General features: G+C 41.3%; 1 protein-coding gene across 2 annotated transcripts; it reads left to right on the forward strand.

The window, feature by feature from the left end:
• The first annotated feature begins 110 nt into the window (after positions 1-110).
• Positions 111-13,564, forward strand: tcirg1b (T cell immune regulator 1, ATPase H+ transporting V0 subunit a3b). Of its 2 annotated transcripts, none has more exons than XM_033633688.2 (21): positions 111-270; positions 2,024-2,146; positions 2,445-2,523; positions 2,627-2,775; positions 2,889-2,984; positions 3,112-3,173; positions 3,255-3,381; positions 3,505-3,587; positions 3,691-3,784; positions 4,308-4,520; positions 4,613-4,763; positions 4,885-5,024; positions 7,324-7,481; positions 7,565-7,655; positions 7,755-7,873; positions 8,354-8,567; positions 9,767-9,877; positions 11,159-11,245; positions 11,341-11,461; positions 11,651-11,822; positions 12,667-13,564. In XM_033633688.2, the coding sequence occupies exons 2-21, from the start codon at positions 2,030-2,032 to the stop codon at positions 12,758-12,760; spliced, it is 2,478 nt and encodes an 825-aa protein (XP_033489579.1). In that variant the 5' UTR covers positions 111-270; positions 2,024-2,029; the 3' UTR covers positions 12,761-13,564. The 2 variants fall into 2 exon arrangements, with proteins under 2 accessions (XP_033489579.1, XP_033489580.1); XM_033633689.2 differs by having other exon boundaries at positions 115-270; positions 2,028-2,146.
• Positions 13,565-15,867: the final 2,303 nt, after the last annotated feature.

A 15,867-nucleotide genomic window follows, 5' to 3' on the forward strand; every position in this document is an offset into this window, starting at 1 on the left:
GTTAAACTCCGTTGTTCACGTTGTTTATCGCAATTTAAATAACCGAAAATTTCGACCCCTCGTGGCCAATTGAGAGACGCGCGTCAACCGTCACGTGAGGCTGCAGTAACGTGACTCTCACAAACGGGAAGTGGGAGTCTGGACCGAGAACTTCTCACAAACACGTCTGCTTTTCTCCCGGTCAGCAGGCACCGGTGTTTCAGGCGGTACGGAGCTGGACAGGCTGAAACCCAGCGGGTTGGAATCCGGCGGGATTTAAGAGGCAGACAGGTGAGGTATTTAATATTTAGCGACATTTTGTGCCCACATGAGGCTGTTTTGTGCCTCTGCCCATCGTGTGAGGACCGCTGAGATTGTGACATGAATCAGAGCCTTGTGCTGCTTTTGTTTTTGTGTCACGGAATTTCCCTAATCAATCTAGACTATCCTGTCTTTAACGTTAGCATTATATCTTTTGTTTGCCATTAATTCAGCTTCATGTCACTGGCATGACGTGCCACTCATAACGAAACTTAGGTGACTGCCTTATTTCTGATGATTGAAGCAAAAGACAGAGCCAGACATTATAAAGGTGGAACAGCTGAGGTTATTCATTTAAGGAGTTCCCCACAGAAATATGTTTGTATACTTGCACTTATGTGTTTGTATCTTATGTATAAGTCATGTTCCATTTAAATGTCTATTAACAGTTTATAGGTGCACCCAGTTGACACTAAAGCAGCTGCCCTGCAAATATATTAAGGTTGTAATGTTTAAGTTTCATTGAAAGGGAATGCTAATTCAGCTTCATGGTCATGTTAGAGGCTGTAGTTTTTGGTGCTGCTGTGGTATTTCCTCCACCCTATTTATATCAATGAAGTTAGTCTAAATATAGCACAACACAGCTTAACAGCACCACAACCTGTATCCTCCAAAATGACCACAAAGTTAAATCAATACCCAGTTTAACAAAATCTGCACATTGTGTCCTTCTTTACAGGGTGTCTACAGGTCCTTAAAAAGTCTTCACTTGGCTTACATTAAGCTTTCTTAATATAAGGCCTTAAAAACTTTAAAATGTCTATTAAGTTGTCTTAATATAAGGCCTTACAAGTCTTAAATAAAGTTTTCTTTGTAAAAGGCCTTAAAAAGTCTTAAAATGTCTTAAATCAAGCTTACCTAGTATGAGGCTTTAAAAAGTCTGATATTGTCTTGAATTAGGTTTTCTTTGTATAAGGCTTTAAAAAGTCTTAAAATGTCGTAAATTAAGCTCTCTTAATATAAGGCCTTAAAAAGTCTTAAAATGTCTTAAATCAAGCTTACCTAGTATAAGGCTTTAAAAAGTCTGATATTGTCTTGAATTAGGTTTTCTTTGTATAAGGCTTTAAAAAGTCTTAAAATGTCGTAAATTAAGCTCTCTTAATATAAGGCCTTAAAAAGTCTTAAAATGTCTTAAATTGAGCTTTCCTAACACAAGGCCTTAAAAAGTTTTACATGTCTTAAATTAAGTTCTCTAAACGTAATGCCTTAAAAAGTCTTACATTGTCTTAAATGCAGATTCGATGGGTTTAACATATTTACAGTCATATAAGGTGGTATTAAAAAGGTCTCAAAAAGTTGTAAATTTAACTTGGTTACATCTGCAGACACCCTGTGGTAGGATTTAATGCAGAGCCTTTGTATCATAGTGTATCAGTATTGTCGGTGTATTGAAGAGGGATTTAACTGACAATTGAAAAAACTGAGAGCTTGTAATAGTGGTAGCAACATGTCTGTGCAAGATTGGAAAACCCACCTGACAGTCATAGTCAGGAGGACTTGATGCTTCCTCTTTCTTCAGTTTCCACTTATACACTGATGCATTGTCACAGATGGGGTTTTATTGTCCTAACTGAAAGTAAATGCCCTCTGTGTGTGTTTTGTCTAACAGTTTATTGCCTCTCGTCTCTTCACATTCTCAAAAACATCCCTCATTCCACTATCAACTACAGCACTTTGGTAAATATTTGGGGTGAAATTTTAATTTGGACTTGTTTCCTTGCAGACAGTTATGGGCTCCTTGTTTCGCAGCGAGGAGGTATGCCTTGTGCAGCTCTTCCTTCAGTCCGGCTCGGCCTACAATTGTGTCAGTGAGCTGGGAGAACTGGGCCTGGTGGAATTCAGGGACGTGAGTGACCTACTATCTCGGTTTAAGCTCCATGATCTTGTGGTGAACAGTTCAGAGTCGAGTACAAGTGAAGGCCCATTCATCACTCTCATTCTCACAACAACCCAGAGCACAGTAAACGATCTATTTATAACTGAATGTGATTATCTTGTGAAGACACTTTGGAATCTGCAGCATCTGAGTTTAGAGGAGATGGCAAACTGATGGTTGCTTTGAGTCACTGTCACACACAGCAAATTATTGTCATCAGATGAACATGATTAACCCTCTTCCTCTCCCCTCTGCTCTGATGCTTTAGTTAAACCCCAATGTGAACGCCTTTCAGAGGAAGTTTGTCGGCGAGGTTAGACGATGTGAGGAACTTGAGAAGACTTTTAGTAAGTACTGACTCATTGTTCCCCACCTATGTTTTTATCCGTCCTCTTTATTTATTAGTCCTGTCTAGATCCTCCTTTCTGACCTTCTCTATGTGCCCTTTAGCCCTCCTGGAGCAGGAGATCAATCGCTCCTTGTCTCCACCCTTGCAGTGTCCCCTCCCTCCTCCATGCCCAATACCTTTGGCCCCTCAGCCCCGAGAGCTCATCACCATAGAGGAGGAATGTGAGAGGCTGGCCAGAGAGCTCAAAGAGGTGAGTGCTTAAGACAAGGCTGAGATGATAAATCAAAGTCTTATTAGTACACTGACAAAAGAGGCTGAGGTAGTTTTTTTCTTTTAATTTATTTGCACTGTTCGTCTCACTAGGTTTCCAGGAACAGAGACAGCCTCCGGGCTCAGATGACCCAGCTCTGTCAGTACAGAGGAGTCCTGACCAGGACGCACTCTCTCACAGCCTCACAGGTGGGAATGCTACATCTTCAACTAGTCCTGCATCATCATCATTATCTTTTCTTTAAGTATTGTGCTGTAATGAGCAAACATAAGCTACAAAAAGAAAATTTTTTCCCCTTTTGGCTTCATCTCGCAGGCACCTCCACCTATGCTGGAAAGCCAAGGCTTGTTCGATCACCGCCAAGATGTCCGCCTCAGGTAAATCTCCTTTCCTAAAATGCCCATTATGTGTTTTTATCTACATTTAACACGTGTATCTCTGCATCTCCTCTGTCTCAGTTTTGTGGCAGGAGTGGTCCATCCTTGGAAGGTCCCCTCATTTGAGCGGTTGTTATGGCGAGCGTGTCGCGGTTATATCATAGTGGATTTCAGAGAAATGGAGGATCGTCTGGAGCACCCAGAGACGGTGGGAACTGGGAGACAGAGATAGGGGGTCATGGTTGAGAGATAGATATGGGAGTTATTTCTGCAGTCATTTTTTATGTTTCTTTTTTTTATCACAGCTGTTTTCTGCTTCTTTGTTTTGCAGGGGGAAATGGTGCAGTGGACGGTGTTCCTCATCTCCTATTGGGGAGATCAGATCGGACAGAAAGTGAAGAAGATATGTGACTGGTGGGTAAACCTGTGCATCACTCACATCGCTTTTCATTGTAGATCTCCACTCGACAGTATCTGCTGAACCTGTTGGATATGTTTTGATTTCCTCTTCTCACAGTTTCCACACACAGACGTTTGCATACCCTGAGAGTACCACTGAGAGAGAGGAGATTCTCCAGGGACTTCAAGGCAGGATTGAAGACATCAAATCAGTATGTGTAGTGCACATTGTTAAAGGCACAGAGCACTATTTGACCAAAACAGACCAATAAAAATGATACTCTAAAAATATGATATCAGATCAACTAAAATATAATGAAACGTCACAACAAATACAATAAGTAAGTGAATAATATAATATAGATAATATCTATATACCATTCTGAATCTAACCGTGGCTAAATAGTTTACATTTAAAGATTTGAACACCTGCAGCTGCTTTCAGATCCTCCTGCAGTCTGTTCCCACAACAAAAAGCTGCCTCACCAAAGGTTTTAGTCCTGTACTTTGGAACAACTAACAGACTTGTGCCACGGGACCTGAGGGGCCCTACTGGTTCATACACTGTAAACATTTAAGACACATATGTCTGTTCGAGACCATTAAGTGCTTTAAAGGCAAGTAGAGTAATTTAAAATCAAAACAGAAACTTTCAGGAAGCAATGGGTTTTTTTTTTATAGAAGTGTTTTCTCAGCTCAGTGGTTCTAAAAGCCTTTCACTTCCCTTTGCTTCAGGTGTTGTCACAGACCGAGGCCTTCCTGCAGCAGCTGCTGATGCGGGCGGTGGCTGTGTTGCCCCAGTGGAAGGTGCGCGTGCAGAAGTGTAAGGCAGTCCAGTTGGTGCTGAATCTCTGCAGCCCTTCTGTCACAGACAAATGCCTGATCGCTGAGGCCTGGTGTCCCACTGCCAAGCTGCCTGAGCTGCAGAGCGCTCTGAGAGAGGGAGGGGTAAGACAAAGACAGGGCTGTAGATGAGGAGACTTGACATGAATAAGTAAACCGTCTTATCACTCTTCACCTTCACCTTTCTCTGTCCTCAGAGGAAGAGTGGCAGTACAGTTGACTCCTTCTACAACCGCCTGCCCTCCACCACCTCTCCACCCACCCTGTTTCCCCTCAACTCTTTCACGGCTGGTTTCCAGAACATCGTTGATGCCTATGGAGTGGCAAGCTACCGTGAAGTCAATCCAGGTATGTTTGCACATTACTAAAGATGTGCTTTGAAAGACAAAGGACATGTCAGATGTTCAAAGTAGAATGACCAGCTTCACATGTGTTTTTGGTCCAATCTTTCCTCTCAATGTCTCTGCAGCGGTGTACACCATAATTACATTCCCCTTCCTGTTTGCTGTGATGTTTGGGGATGTGGGTCATGGTCTACTGATGACTCTGGCTGCCCTCTGGATGGTCATTGAGGAGAAGGACCCCAAACTCAAGAACAGCAACAATGAGGTAATTCAGAGGTTATTCACTCATAGTGCCATACACACTGGATATACACACACACACACACACACACACACACACTCAAGCTTAACATAAGACTCAAGGAAGAACTCATCCTATAGTTAATTCCTATATCCTTTTGTTTCTAAAAGTCAACAATTTCAAGAGACGAATATAAGTCCTGAATTCAAAACCTTACTTAAAGGACCAGTGTGTATGATGTAGTGCCATCTAATGGCGAGGCAGCAGATTGCAGCCAACTGAATACCCCGGCTCACACTCCCTATGGTGAGCGAATTTGCAAATCCTAGGATAGCGAAGGAACCCACCTTACTCTGCCTCTGATTCGCTTACCCTAGTTTGAGTGGGCGGAAGTTCGCTGCAGAGATCAGCCTCTCATTGGGCGGAACGAGCCACCTGCTGAAGTCCCGCCCTACCACCTCCGGTTGTGTAGCAGTTTTCAACCGTTTTCAACACGTCCTTTACTAACTTTTGCGGTGTTTGATCTTGCGGGGATGTAGCCATTTTTCTGCCATGGTTCGCGTCTTGTAGGCAATATTTTTGTGGGCGTGTTACACCAAAACCTGTTCCCCCCCGGCAATATTTTTGCAAGCGCACCGTTGCTGTGGCACCGCCCAGAACGATTGTGATTGGTTGAAAGAAGTACAAGCAGCCGGGGCGTTTTTTTCTCCAATCTCAAAGTGAGAGTCAGCCCAGCCAGACCTTTCTTTTCTTGAGAAAGGTCTGGTGAGCGAGACTAGGCTTACCCTGACCCTAGCCAATCCCACTCCTCTTGCCTAAACCTAACCAATCCAACCAACAAGCAACGAGTACTAGCCAGTCAAAAGGAAAGTAGGGTTGACCATTCTTTTGCTATCCTAGGGTTTGCAAATTTGCCTGCAGTGGTGTGTAGGTAACTTAAAAACCCAAAAGGCCTTTTCTAGACCCAGTGTTTGGTTTGTCTGTTCTGGGCCACTGTAGAAAGATGGCGGTGCAACATGTAAGGCTCCATGGAAGAGGACCCGCTCCCTATTTAGATATAAACGACTCATTGTCAGCAAACAAAAACACAATGATTCTTAGTTTCAGGTAATTATGCACTGTTTTATATTTCATTTCAGCCTGTGGATCCCTCTAAATATGAAACACTGGTCCTTTGAAATGCAGTATAGAAGTATTGTCAGCAAAAATGCATGTGACGTACCAAAAATTAAAAGTGCTAATGCAGGACAGCTCCTTTCGCAGTGCTATATTATCACAGAACATTACTTTATTCTTTTTTATCACCACCTCAGTTTTTATTATAAAACTAACCAGAAGTGTTAAATAAATGTGTCGGTGTAAAAACGACAATATTTCCTCCTGTAGTGTAGTGCAGTAGAAGTATAGACAGAATCATGGTGATGTCACACTAACAACAATCACTTCCAGGTGGATCACTGGCAATTGATTTGAATTGTGGGGCTATGTGAAATCAGCAAACTTGTGTATTTCTGTTGTCATTTTCAGCCGTAACAGTAACGCTCAAAGATATATGGTTAAACACGGCCGTCTGACCTATGTGATATTTCGGCTGTGCTTATTTTATTTACTGTGCTGCTTTGCTAGTGTCTTTCATCAACCAAATCTACAGGGGCCGCAACAAAAAGTGACAACTTAAAAAGATTGACCCAAAATATCAATATCTGTTTCGGGGCACGCTATATTTGGAATAATTATACCGCTTTACGTTACACACTAACTGATTGAGGCAGCTGTAGACCAGCCACTTCCATGTTTTGCAAAGTAAAATGACAGTTTTATCAATTGAGTCTGGTGGCTTTGAGATAATGGCTTCAGTTACCTGTCAGAATGGGCCGTATTCTAGATATAGTCTACACTTAAACTGATATTGATATTTTAAGTGGGCCTTTTTGTAGGTCGCTACAAACTAACAACCAACTGAGGCAGCATTTGCTCAGTGCTGTTTAATTTTATGTATGTGATGTAGAGTTTTCCTACCTTGAAGCTATTGTAAACAAACAAACACTGTGATCCGGTATATGAAGTAGCTTAAAATGCAAATATACACATAAGTACAGTACTTGAGTAAATGTACTTAGTTACATTCCACCATAGTATTTATGTAATACTAATAAGGTTACCAATGTTTTTACCTTGTCGTAATATATTTTCAGGTAACCAAACATATGTAAGATGTCTACAAAACTGTAAAACAACTGAAAAACAAAAGAGCCGAAAAGTGTTTTTGACCTTGGGTATTAAATGCTGAGATGAAACTGTCACCTGTTCCGGTGTGTTTCAGATCTGGAGGATGATGTTTGGAGGAAGGTATCTGATTCTGCTGATGGGACTGTTCTCTGTATACACGGGGGCCATTTACAACGAATGCTTCAGCAGAGGCCTCAGTCCCTTCAACTCAGCATGGCACGTCGGCCCCATGTTCGAAAACAACTACTGGAAGTGAGGACATTTCGTACCTTTTTGTACCTTCTATTCACACGGTTTCTCGTCCATCTTACCTTATTGTATTTTATTTCTTTCAGTTCATCAGTCCTGGCAACGAACCAGTATTTGACAATGAATCCTAGTGTGACTGGTGTCTTCACCAGCCCCTATCCATTTGGCATTGACCCGGTATGGCGGTCACACTCATCAGCCCAACTCCATTTCTTTTCATACTGTCGTCTTGTTGTGCATCTGTCCTCATTCTCTCATGTTTTGTGTCGTCGTCAGGTGTGGGGGCTGGCCAACAACAAACTCACCTTCCTTAACTCTTACAAGATGAAGATGTCAGTCATCATCGGTGTCATTCACATGACTTTTGGAGTCTGCTTGTCATTCTTCAACTACTGGTAACTAAACATGTTTTATTTTTTGGTGTTTTTGTTGTGTGTACACCAGAGATGGGACCAAGTCACGCGCGCACACACACACACACACACACACACACACACACACACACACACACACACACTAACCAAGGCAGCGGCCAAAATCACCCATTTAGCTCATTTAATCCTGTGTTGCTCGTTCATAAAACGTACAGCAAGTCTTGTGATGAACCGGTCGGAATGTTCACTCACGTTTTCTGGGGTTAATATTAGCAAATAAATTAAAAAACAAGTTCCGAGTCAAGTCTCAAGTCTTTTATTTTTTGTTGAGTCAAGTCACAAGTCATCAAAACAGCGACTCGAGTCGACTCAAGTCCAAGTCACAATGACTCGAGTCCCCATCTTTGGTGTACACCTCCATTCTTGTTTTTTTCATATTTATTCTGACTTTCTTAACATATCCTTGCTTCCCTGTGTTCTCTTGTCCTTGTTTTTCTCCAGGCACTTTGGCCAAATAAGCAATGTGTTCTTTGTGCTGATCCCCGAGCTCTTCTTCATGCTCTGTCTTTTTGGCTACCTGTTGTTCATGGTGATCTTCAAGTGGATCGTCTACACTGCCGCAGAGTCCGATGTCGCTCCCAGTATACTTATCCACTTCATAGACATGTTCCTCTTCACAGACAACCCTGACAACCCAAAGCTCTATGAAGGACAGGTGTGTGATCTGTTCACTTCCCTTAAAGGATCGAATCAGTGTTTGAACTCATGAGCCACAATTTATCCACAAGCCACGTTTTAAAGGGACAGTTCACCCCAAAGCCAAAAATACATATGTTTCCTCATACCTGCAGTGCTGTTTATTGGTCTAGATTGTTTTTGTGTGAGTCGCCAAGTGTTGGAGATAGCAGCTGTAGAGATGTCTTCCATCTCTCAAATATAATGGAACTAGATGGTGCTCGGCTTGCAGTGCTCAAAGCGCTAAAAGAAACATTTAAAAAAAAACCTCAACAGCAATGTCTCTCTCCAGAAGTCATGACCTTCTTACTGAAGATAATCCACAGACATTGTAGTGAGCAGTTTCATGGAGGAACCTTTTCCTTTCAACTAAATTACACCCGCCACCTGTATCACTGCACAGAACGAAGTGTGCATCTACTGCTAGGTCACCTAGCACCACTGAGCGAGCTAACGTTACAGCTCAGTCGAGGAGGACACAGTAAATGTTCACATCTCGTGTTGTCACAAGCACAAGCCTCTCGTCAATGAGTAGATGCCTAACTTCTGCCGGTGTTAGTATGTTATCCAAAGTTGGTACGTAAAAGCGTTAAAGATACAACAGCTAGTTGGCAATTTTTAATGCATAAAGTCTTATTTTTTTCTTAGCGTGTGCATGTGTCATCCTGGTTTTATTTCCCAACAATATAGTTTTGAATGCAGTGCTGTTTGACAGATTACTCTCAAACCTCAGATGCCAAAGTTTGCCACAAACGCATGAACACACCAGTACAAAACTTCTTAAGATAGTAGCTGCTTCAACTGCATTAACAAGCAACAATAATGTAATTGCTGCTCAGTTTTTTTAAAATAACAATATTGTGAGTTTGACAAAAGGACAGTGAAATGCTCCTGGTGATGGAGTATCTGTTTTTAGCTAGTTTCAAGTCTCTGTCAGCTTATTTTCATACAGTACTAATGTGAACTGAAACCAGTGAACATCTTGAGGGTAGAAAAAAATAATGTAACCCCCAAAACACTATGGCATGCTTTGGTCTGCAGAAGTTGAAGTACAATCTTTCTGTGTTAAATGTGCAACAGTTTGCAGAAACACTGGATTTGTCCATTAAAACAAGTTGCTATACACAGCATGTGTTGCTCAGTAGTGTAACAGTTGCTCCTGTGACTCTTTATCTGCAGATTGTGGTGCAGAAGATTCTGGTGGTGCTGGCCCTGTGTTCTGTCCCAGTCCTCCTGCTAGGGAAACCCACATATGAATACATGACATTCAAGAAGAGACGACGTCAAGTGGTGAGTCTGTGTTTGACTGAACTTTAACCCTTATTCTACAGTTGGATGTCCTTCCAAGGGTAAAAGGAAGGACCAGAGCACACTGATTAATTTGCAGCCTTTAATTGTGCAAACAGACGTTTCACCACAGTGTCGTCATCATAGTCAAATAGAACAAAGACAAAAAGGCAAACACATTTACAGGCAGCCTGCCACAGGTGAGCAATTCTCTTTGAATAACCAGTTGAACAGGAAATCAAATCTTTTAGATGGCAAATGTACAAGTTGGAATTTCCATTATTGATGTTCAAATGCAACACTACATGCATCACAATCATATCAGCAACAAAAGACAGATCTCTTGGTGTTACAAATATATAAAGTCCAAAATACAAAAAGCATTGTAAGCGCTGCATGTATCCATCGTGTGTAACAGGTTAAAGAAAACATAACAAATTCAGTTCCTCTTTATGCCAAAGGGCTCAACTGTGTGAAGATTATCAGGGCTCCCACGGTCATGAAAAACCTGGAAAAGTCATAGAATTCCACAGTCACATTTTCCAGGCCTGGAAATTTCATTGAATTACTCAAAACAATTGAAAGTTTTTGGAAAGTGATTGAAATTTGTTGTGTGTAATATTACTTTTCCATGGATAATGTCCATGTAACACAACACCAAATTTATTTCCTGTAGCTGTCGATGTAACGTTGCTGTGTAGTACGTTTCTTCATTTCTTCCCCACGTTCCCTCACTGCCTTCATGTATGCAAGCTAGCTGAAATTCTGTTTGGATAGAGTTTGAATCTGATGTGTTTAAAAAATGTGAGGGAAGTGGGGCAAGGAAAAAAAAGATTGCAGTTTTGTGTTCAGATATGTGAATCTTTAAAGCTATTTTAGTTTGTCTGACACACATTAGACCACAGAGATATTTAAACATGTAGAGAACATGGATTTTAAGGTGTGTTTTCTACCATCCTGTGTATGTGTAAAGTACTCAGTGTCTGGCGAGTTAGAAGCGGAAGAAAACTGTAGGTTGATAAGGCAGCCAGGAGACAGTGTCAGGTGGTTTTCTGGTATCATAATGAACCAGTGATACCATACTTGACATGCTGTAAAAAATTAATATGAATTCATCTGAACTGAAAGCTAATCAGTGTGCTCCAGTCCTGTCTTTTTCCTTTTCTCTATTTGAGCTGAGAGGCACCTGATTTAGCTGCATGCTGCTGGAGGACACACATTGAACCCTGTATCATGTACAGTTGGATGTCTTTCTAATGGATTTCTGGTTCTCTGCAACATCAGGAGGAAGACAGACGCCCGCTGGTGGCCGATGACGGCTCCATCAACACTCGTCAGGGGGAGGTGGAGGGAGTAGCTGCTGAAGAGGAGGTAAGAGAATAACCGACTTTGCCAAACAGATTAGACCCAGTCAGAGGTGGGCTGTTGGGGCTCTCGTGCAAGTGTTTAACCCGTGCTTCCTGCAGGAGTTTGATGCTGCGGACGTGTTCATGCATCAGGCCATCCACACCATAGAGTACTGCTTGGGCTGCATCTCCAACACCGCGTCATACCTCAGACTCTGGGCTCTCAGTTTGGCGCACGCACGTTAGTGACACACAAACACAATATACATCCTCACACTCACATGATTCACACACACAGACAGACTTCCTCTCTAAAGCCAAACACTCATACAATTCTTTTTTCAGCCAGTTGTTTATACACACGATGATTTTTTTTTTTCTTTCCAAGCACTGGTGGCTGTTTGACGCTGAGTTATTTGTGTCTCCACAGAGCTCTCAGAGGTGTTGTGGGTGATGGTGATGCGTCTCGCTCTGAAGTGGGAGGGCTATGTGGGAGCTGTAGTCCTCTTTGTGATTTTTGCCTTCTTTGCTGTGTTGACTGTCTCCATCCTGCTGGTTATGGAGGGACTCTCAGCTTTCCTGCATGCGCTACGTCTGCACTGGTAAGGATGGGAGGGAGGAGAAGACGGAGGGAAAAGTGTTTAAAAAAATACCAATAGGTGCAGTGAGTAAAATCTGTGATAGCTTTTGGATTAAGCCCATGTTTAAGGGGATTAGTTTGTCAGTTATGTTATTTATGGACCTATAATACACCAAAAACTCAAGCATTGATCTGACAACTACATAACTTTTACATACAGCATTGCATTGCAAACAAACAAGGAGTCCAGTTTTGATTATCGTCCAACTAGTAGAACTGATGAATGACAAAATGAATGACATTTTACTAAAAACAGTGCTCCTTAAAGCCCCAGGTCAGCTGACCTGAGGGACCTGGGCATAGAATACGGGGTCTTATGAAAGGATATCCAAAACCTCTATCCAGAAAGCCTGGATATAATGGGCAGTCCCATAAGTAATGAAATAGCATGCCCTTTATTTCACATTTATTACATATGTCAGGGGTGTTGGGATTGAATTTATTTAACATGGTTGGAGTTACATAGATTCTCATTATGTGTTTGTGGCCATTTCTGTTCTATTGGCTTCTGTGTGCTCAAGTTAAGGGAAACTCAAGTGAAGAGTTCATTGTTTAGGTAGGACGACCTTACTCTGTATGTTTCATGGTCGTCTGTACATGAAATTGTGTGTAAGTGGAAGTGTTCGCCTGATGGTGGTGCTACAGAAAAGATTCACCAAACCATCCATTTTATGACCATGAATGTTCACATTTATTTTTATATTTTTGTATATTGTATTCAGATGTAGAGAAATGGGATGGTTGGACAAAAATAGATTATATATTATAGTTTGTATTGATGCATGTTGACTTTCTCTCTCTTACAGGGTGGAGTTTCAGAACAAGTTCTACAGCGGGTCAGGCTACAAGCTCAGTCCTTTCTCTTTCTCAACTATAATCAATTTATCAGCTGCTCTGTGAATTGCCAAACATTTACTTAGGATTGTCACACAGTTTTGTTAACTTATGAATACTCTTAAGTACTTGGACTGCAACTACAAACATCAGAATGACCATCTCTCCGTCTTAACAATGGTACTCTTTTGCCTGCAGGCTATGAAACAGTTTAATTGACTTGCACAATGATCACGATGGTAAAGACTGTTATTTTTGCAGCAATAGAATGAGTCCCAAAATAATGAATTACAATTGCATTATATGAAATGAAAAAATCTAATTTTGTATCCCCTTACTAATTGTTTTCACTGTCAGTGTTATGTACTGTTTACTAATTACTCTGTCGGTCACTAAAAACATAGTAATCATGTACTTTTCACTGTATGAACGTGTGTTGTAGACATCAGTTATGAAAAGGGAAAACACACCGGTGAATGAATCTGTTCTGCAGTTTAAGGGAACTTATGATTGTTGAACTGTTGGATTGTGCTTTGATAAGCCAGCCCTGTAGGATTCTCCAAATGATAACAGGGAATTATCTGAATGATTTTCATGAGCCAAAGATTCTTTTTCCTCATTGTCATGTCTTCCGTATGCGCACACACACATAACACAAAACAGGTACTTATTGGTAGTAAAAGTTTTTCATGTGCCTTACAGGGGCTGCGGCTTGTTTATCCATTAAGTCTTTTGGACAGATCATAACTTTCATCATCATGCCAGCATTCTGAACAAGACTCTGGCCGGACATTTCTCTTTTTTCCTGCTGGTTTGCACTGTAAAATGGATCAAATTTGAACTGAAATTAAATATGATTCTCTTGTTTAATCGTATTGTCTCATTCACTGAACATGCTACAAGTATTTTGATATGTATGTATAATTAATTTGCCAGTTAACCAGTGAAGGGGGAAGTATTCAAATCCTTTACTTAAGTGTTAACACAAGGGTTCATTCCAGTAACTCCAGACCATTGCAAGTAAGAAATCTTGCATTCAAAAAGTACCTATTAACAGTGTTGGGAAGGTTACTCTAGAAATATAAGAGGTTACAGATGAACTGTTACCCTGTTAAAATGCAAGAGATGTAGCTATTTTAATTACTTAATCAAAGTAATGTGATTTATTACATGTGATCACTTTTAATTTTCTTTTCTAAAAAATGTTTTTAACTGGGCAATACAGCTGAGAAGTCCTAAAAACATAAGTGCATAGCCTAAAATGTTGCAGTCAAATACAGTACAGGCCAAAAGTTTGGACACACCTTCTCATTCAATGCGTTTTCTTTATTTTCATGACTATTTACATTGTAGATTCTCACTGAAGGCATCAAAACTATGAATGAACACATGTGGAGTTATGTACTTAACAAAAAAAGGTGAAATAACTGAAAACATGTTTTATATTCTAGTTTCTTCAAAATAGCCACCCTTTGCTCTGATTACTGCTTTGCACACTCTTGGCATTCTCTCGATGAGCTTCAAGAGGTAGTCACCTGAAATGGTTTTCCAACAGTCTTGAAGGAGTTCCCAGAGGTGTTTAGCACTTGTTGGCCCCTTTGCCTTCACTCTGCGGTCCAGCTCACCCCAAACCGTCTCGATTGGGTTCAGGTCCGGTGACTGTGGAGGCCAGGTCATCTGCCGCAGCACTCCATCACTCTCCTTCTTGGTCAAATAGCCCTTACACAGCCTGGAGGTGTGTTTGGGGTCATTGTCCTGTTGAAAAATAAATGATCGTCCAACTAAACGCAAACCGGATGGGATGGCATGTCGCTGCAGGATGCTGTGGTAGCCATGCTGGTTCAGTGTGCCTTCAATTTTGAATAAATCCCCAACAGTGTCACCAGCAAAACACCCCCACACCATCACACCTCCTCCTCCATGCTTCACAGTGGGAACCAGGCATGTGGAATCCATCCGTTCACCTTTTCTGCGTCTCACAAAGACACGGCGGTTGGAACCAAAGATCTCAAATTTGGACTCATCAGACCAAAGCACAGATTTCCACTGGTCTAATGTCCATTCCTTGTGTTTCTTGGCCCAAACAAATCTCTTCTGCTTGTTGCCTCTCCTTAGCAGTGGTTTCCTAGCAGCTATTTGACCATGAAGGCCTGATTGGCGCAGTCTCCTCTTAACAGTTGTTCTAGAGATGGGTCTGCTGCTAGAACTCTGTGTGGCATTCATCTGGTCTCTGATCTGAGCTGCTGTTAACTTGCGATTTCTGAGGCTGGTGACTCGGATGAACTTATCCTCAGAAGCAGAGGTGACTCTTGGTCTTCCTTTCCTGGGTCGGTCCTCATGTGTGCCAGTTTGGTTGTAGCGCTTGATGGTTTTTGCGACTCCACTTGGGGACACATTTAAAGTTTTTGCAATTTTCCGGACTGACTGACCTTCATTTCTTAAAGTAATGATGGCCACTCGTTTTTCTTTAGTTAGCTGATTGGTTCTTGCCATAATATGAATTTTTTAACAGTTGTCCAATAGGGCTGTCGGCTGTGTATTAACCTGACTTCTGCACAACACAACTGATGGTCCCAACCCCATTGATAAAGCAAGAAATTCCACTAATTAACCCTGATAAGGCACACCTGTGAAGTGGAAACCATTTCAGGTGACTACCTCTTGAAGCTCATGGGGAGAATGCCAAGAGTGTGCAAAGCAGTAATCAGAGCAAAGGGTGGCTATTTTGAAGAAACTAGAATATAAAACATGTTTTCAGTTATTTCACCTTTTTTTGTTAAGTACATAACTCCACATGTGTTCATTCATAGTTTTGATGCCTTCAGTGAGAATCTACAATGTAAATAGTCATGAAAATAAAGAAAACGCACTGAATGAGAAGGTGTGTCCAAACTTTTGGCCTGTACTGTATGTCCCAGTGGCTTTGTTGCCCCACCTTGTCCAGAAATATGCCAAAAGAAGGAATCCCTGCATGTTAAAAAGGTGCAAAGCAACAAAATCAATGTTACATTCTACCTATACTCTTATACGTTTTTTTCCTGTGAAGAATATATTTGGATGTAACCCCTTTGTAATCACCAACATTTTCTTAAGTAACTATAATCAAATGACATATTTTTTCTTAGTAACTGACAGAGTACAATTATAGCCTGTTCATTTTGTAATATAAAACA

Source organism: Epinephelus lanceolatus, chromosome 7 (genome assembly GCF_041903045.1).
Source record: "Epinephelus lanceolatus isolate andai-2023 chromosome 7, ASM4190304v1, whole genome shotgun sequence".
Lineage (NCBI taxonomy): Eukaryota > Metazoa > Chordata > Actinopteri > Perciformes > Serranidae > Epinephelus > Epinephelus lanceolatus.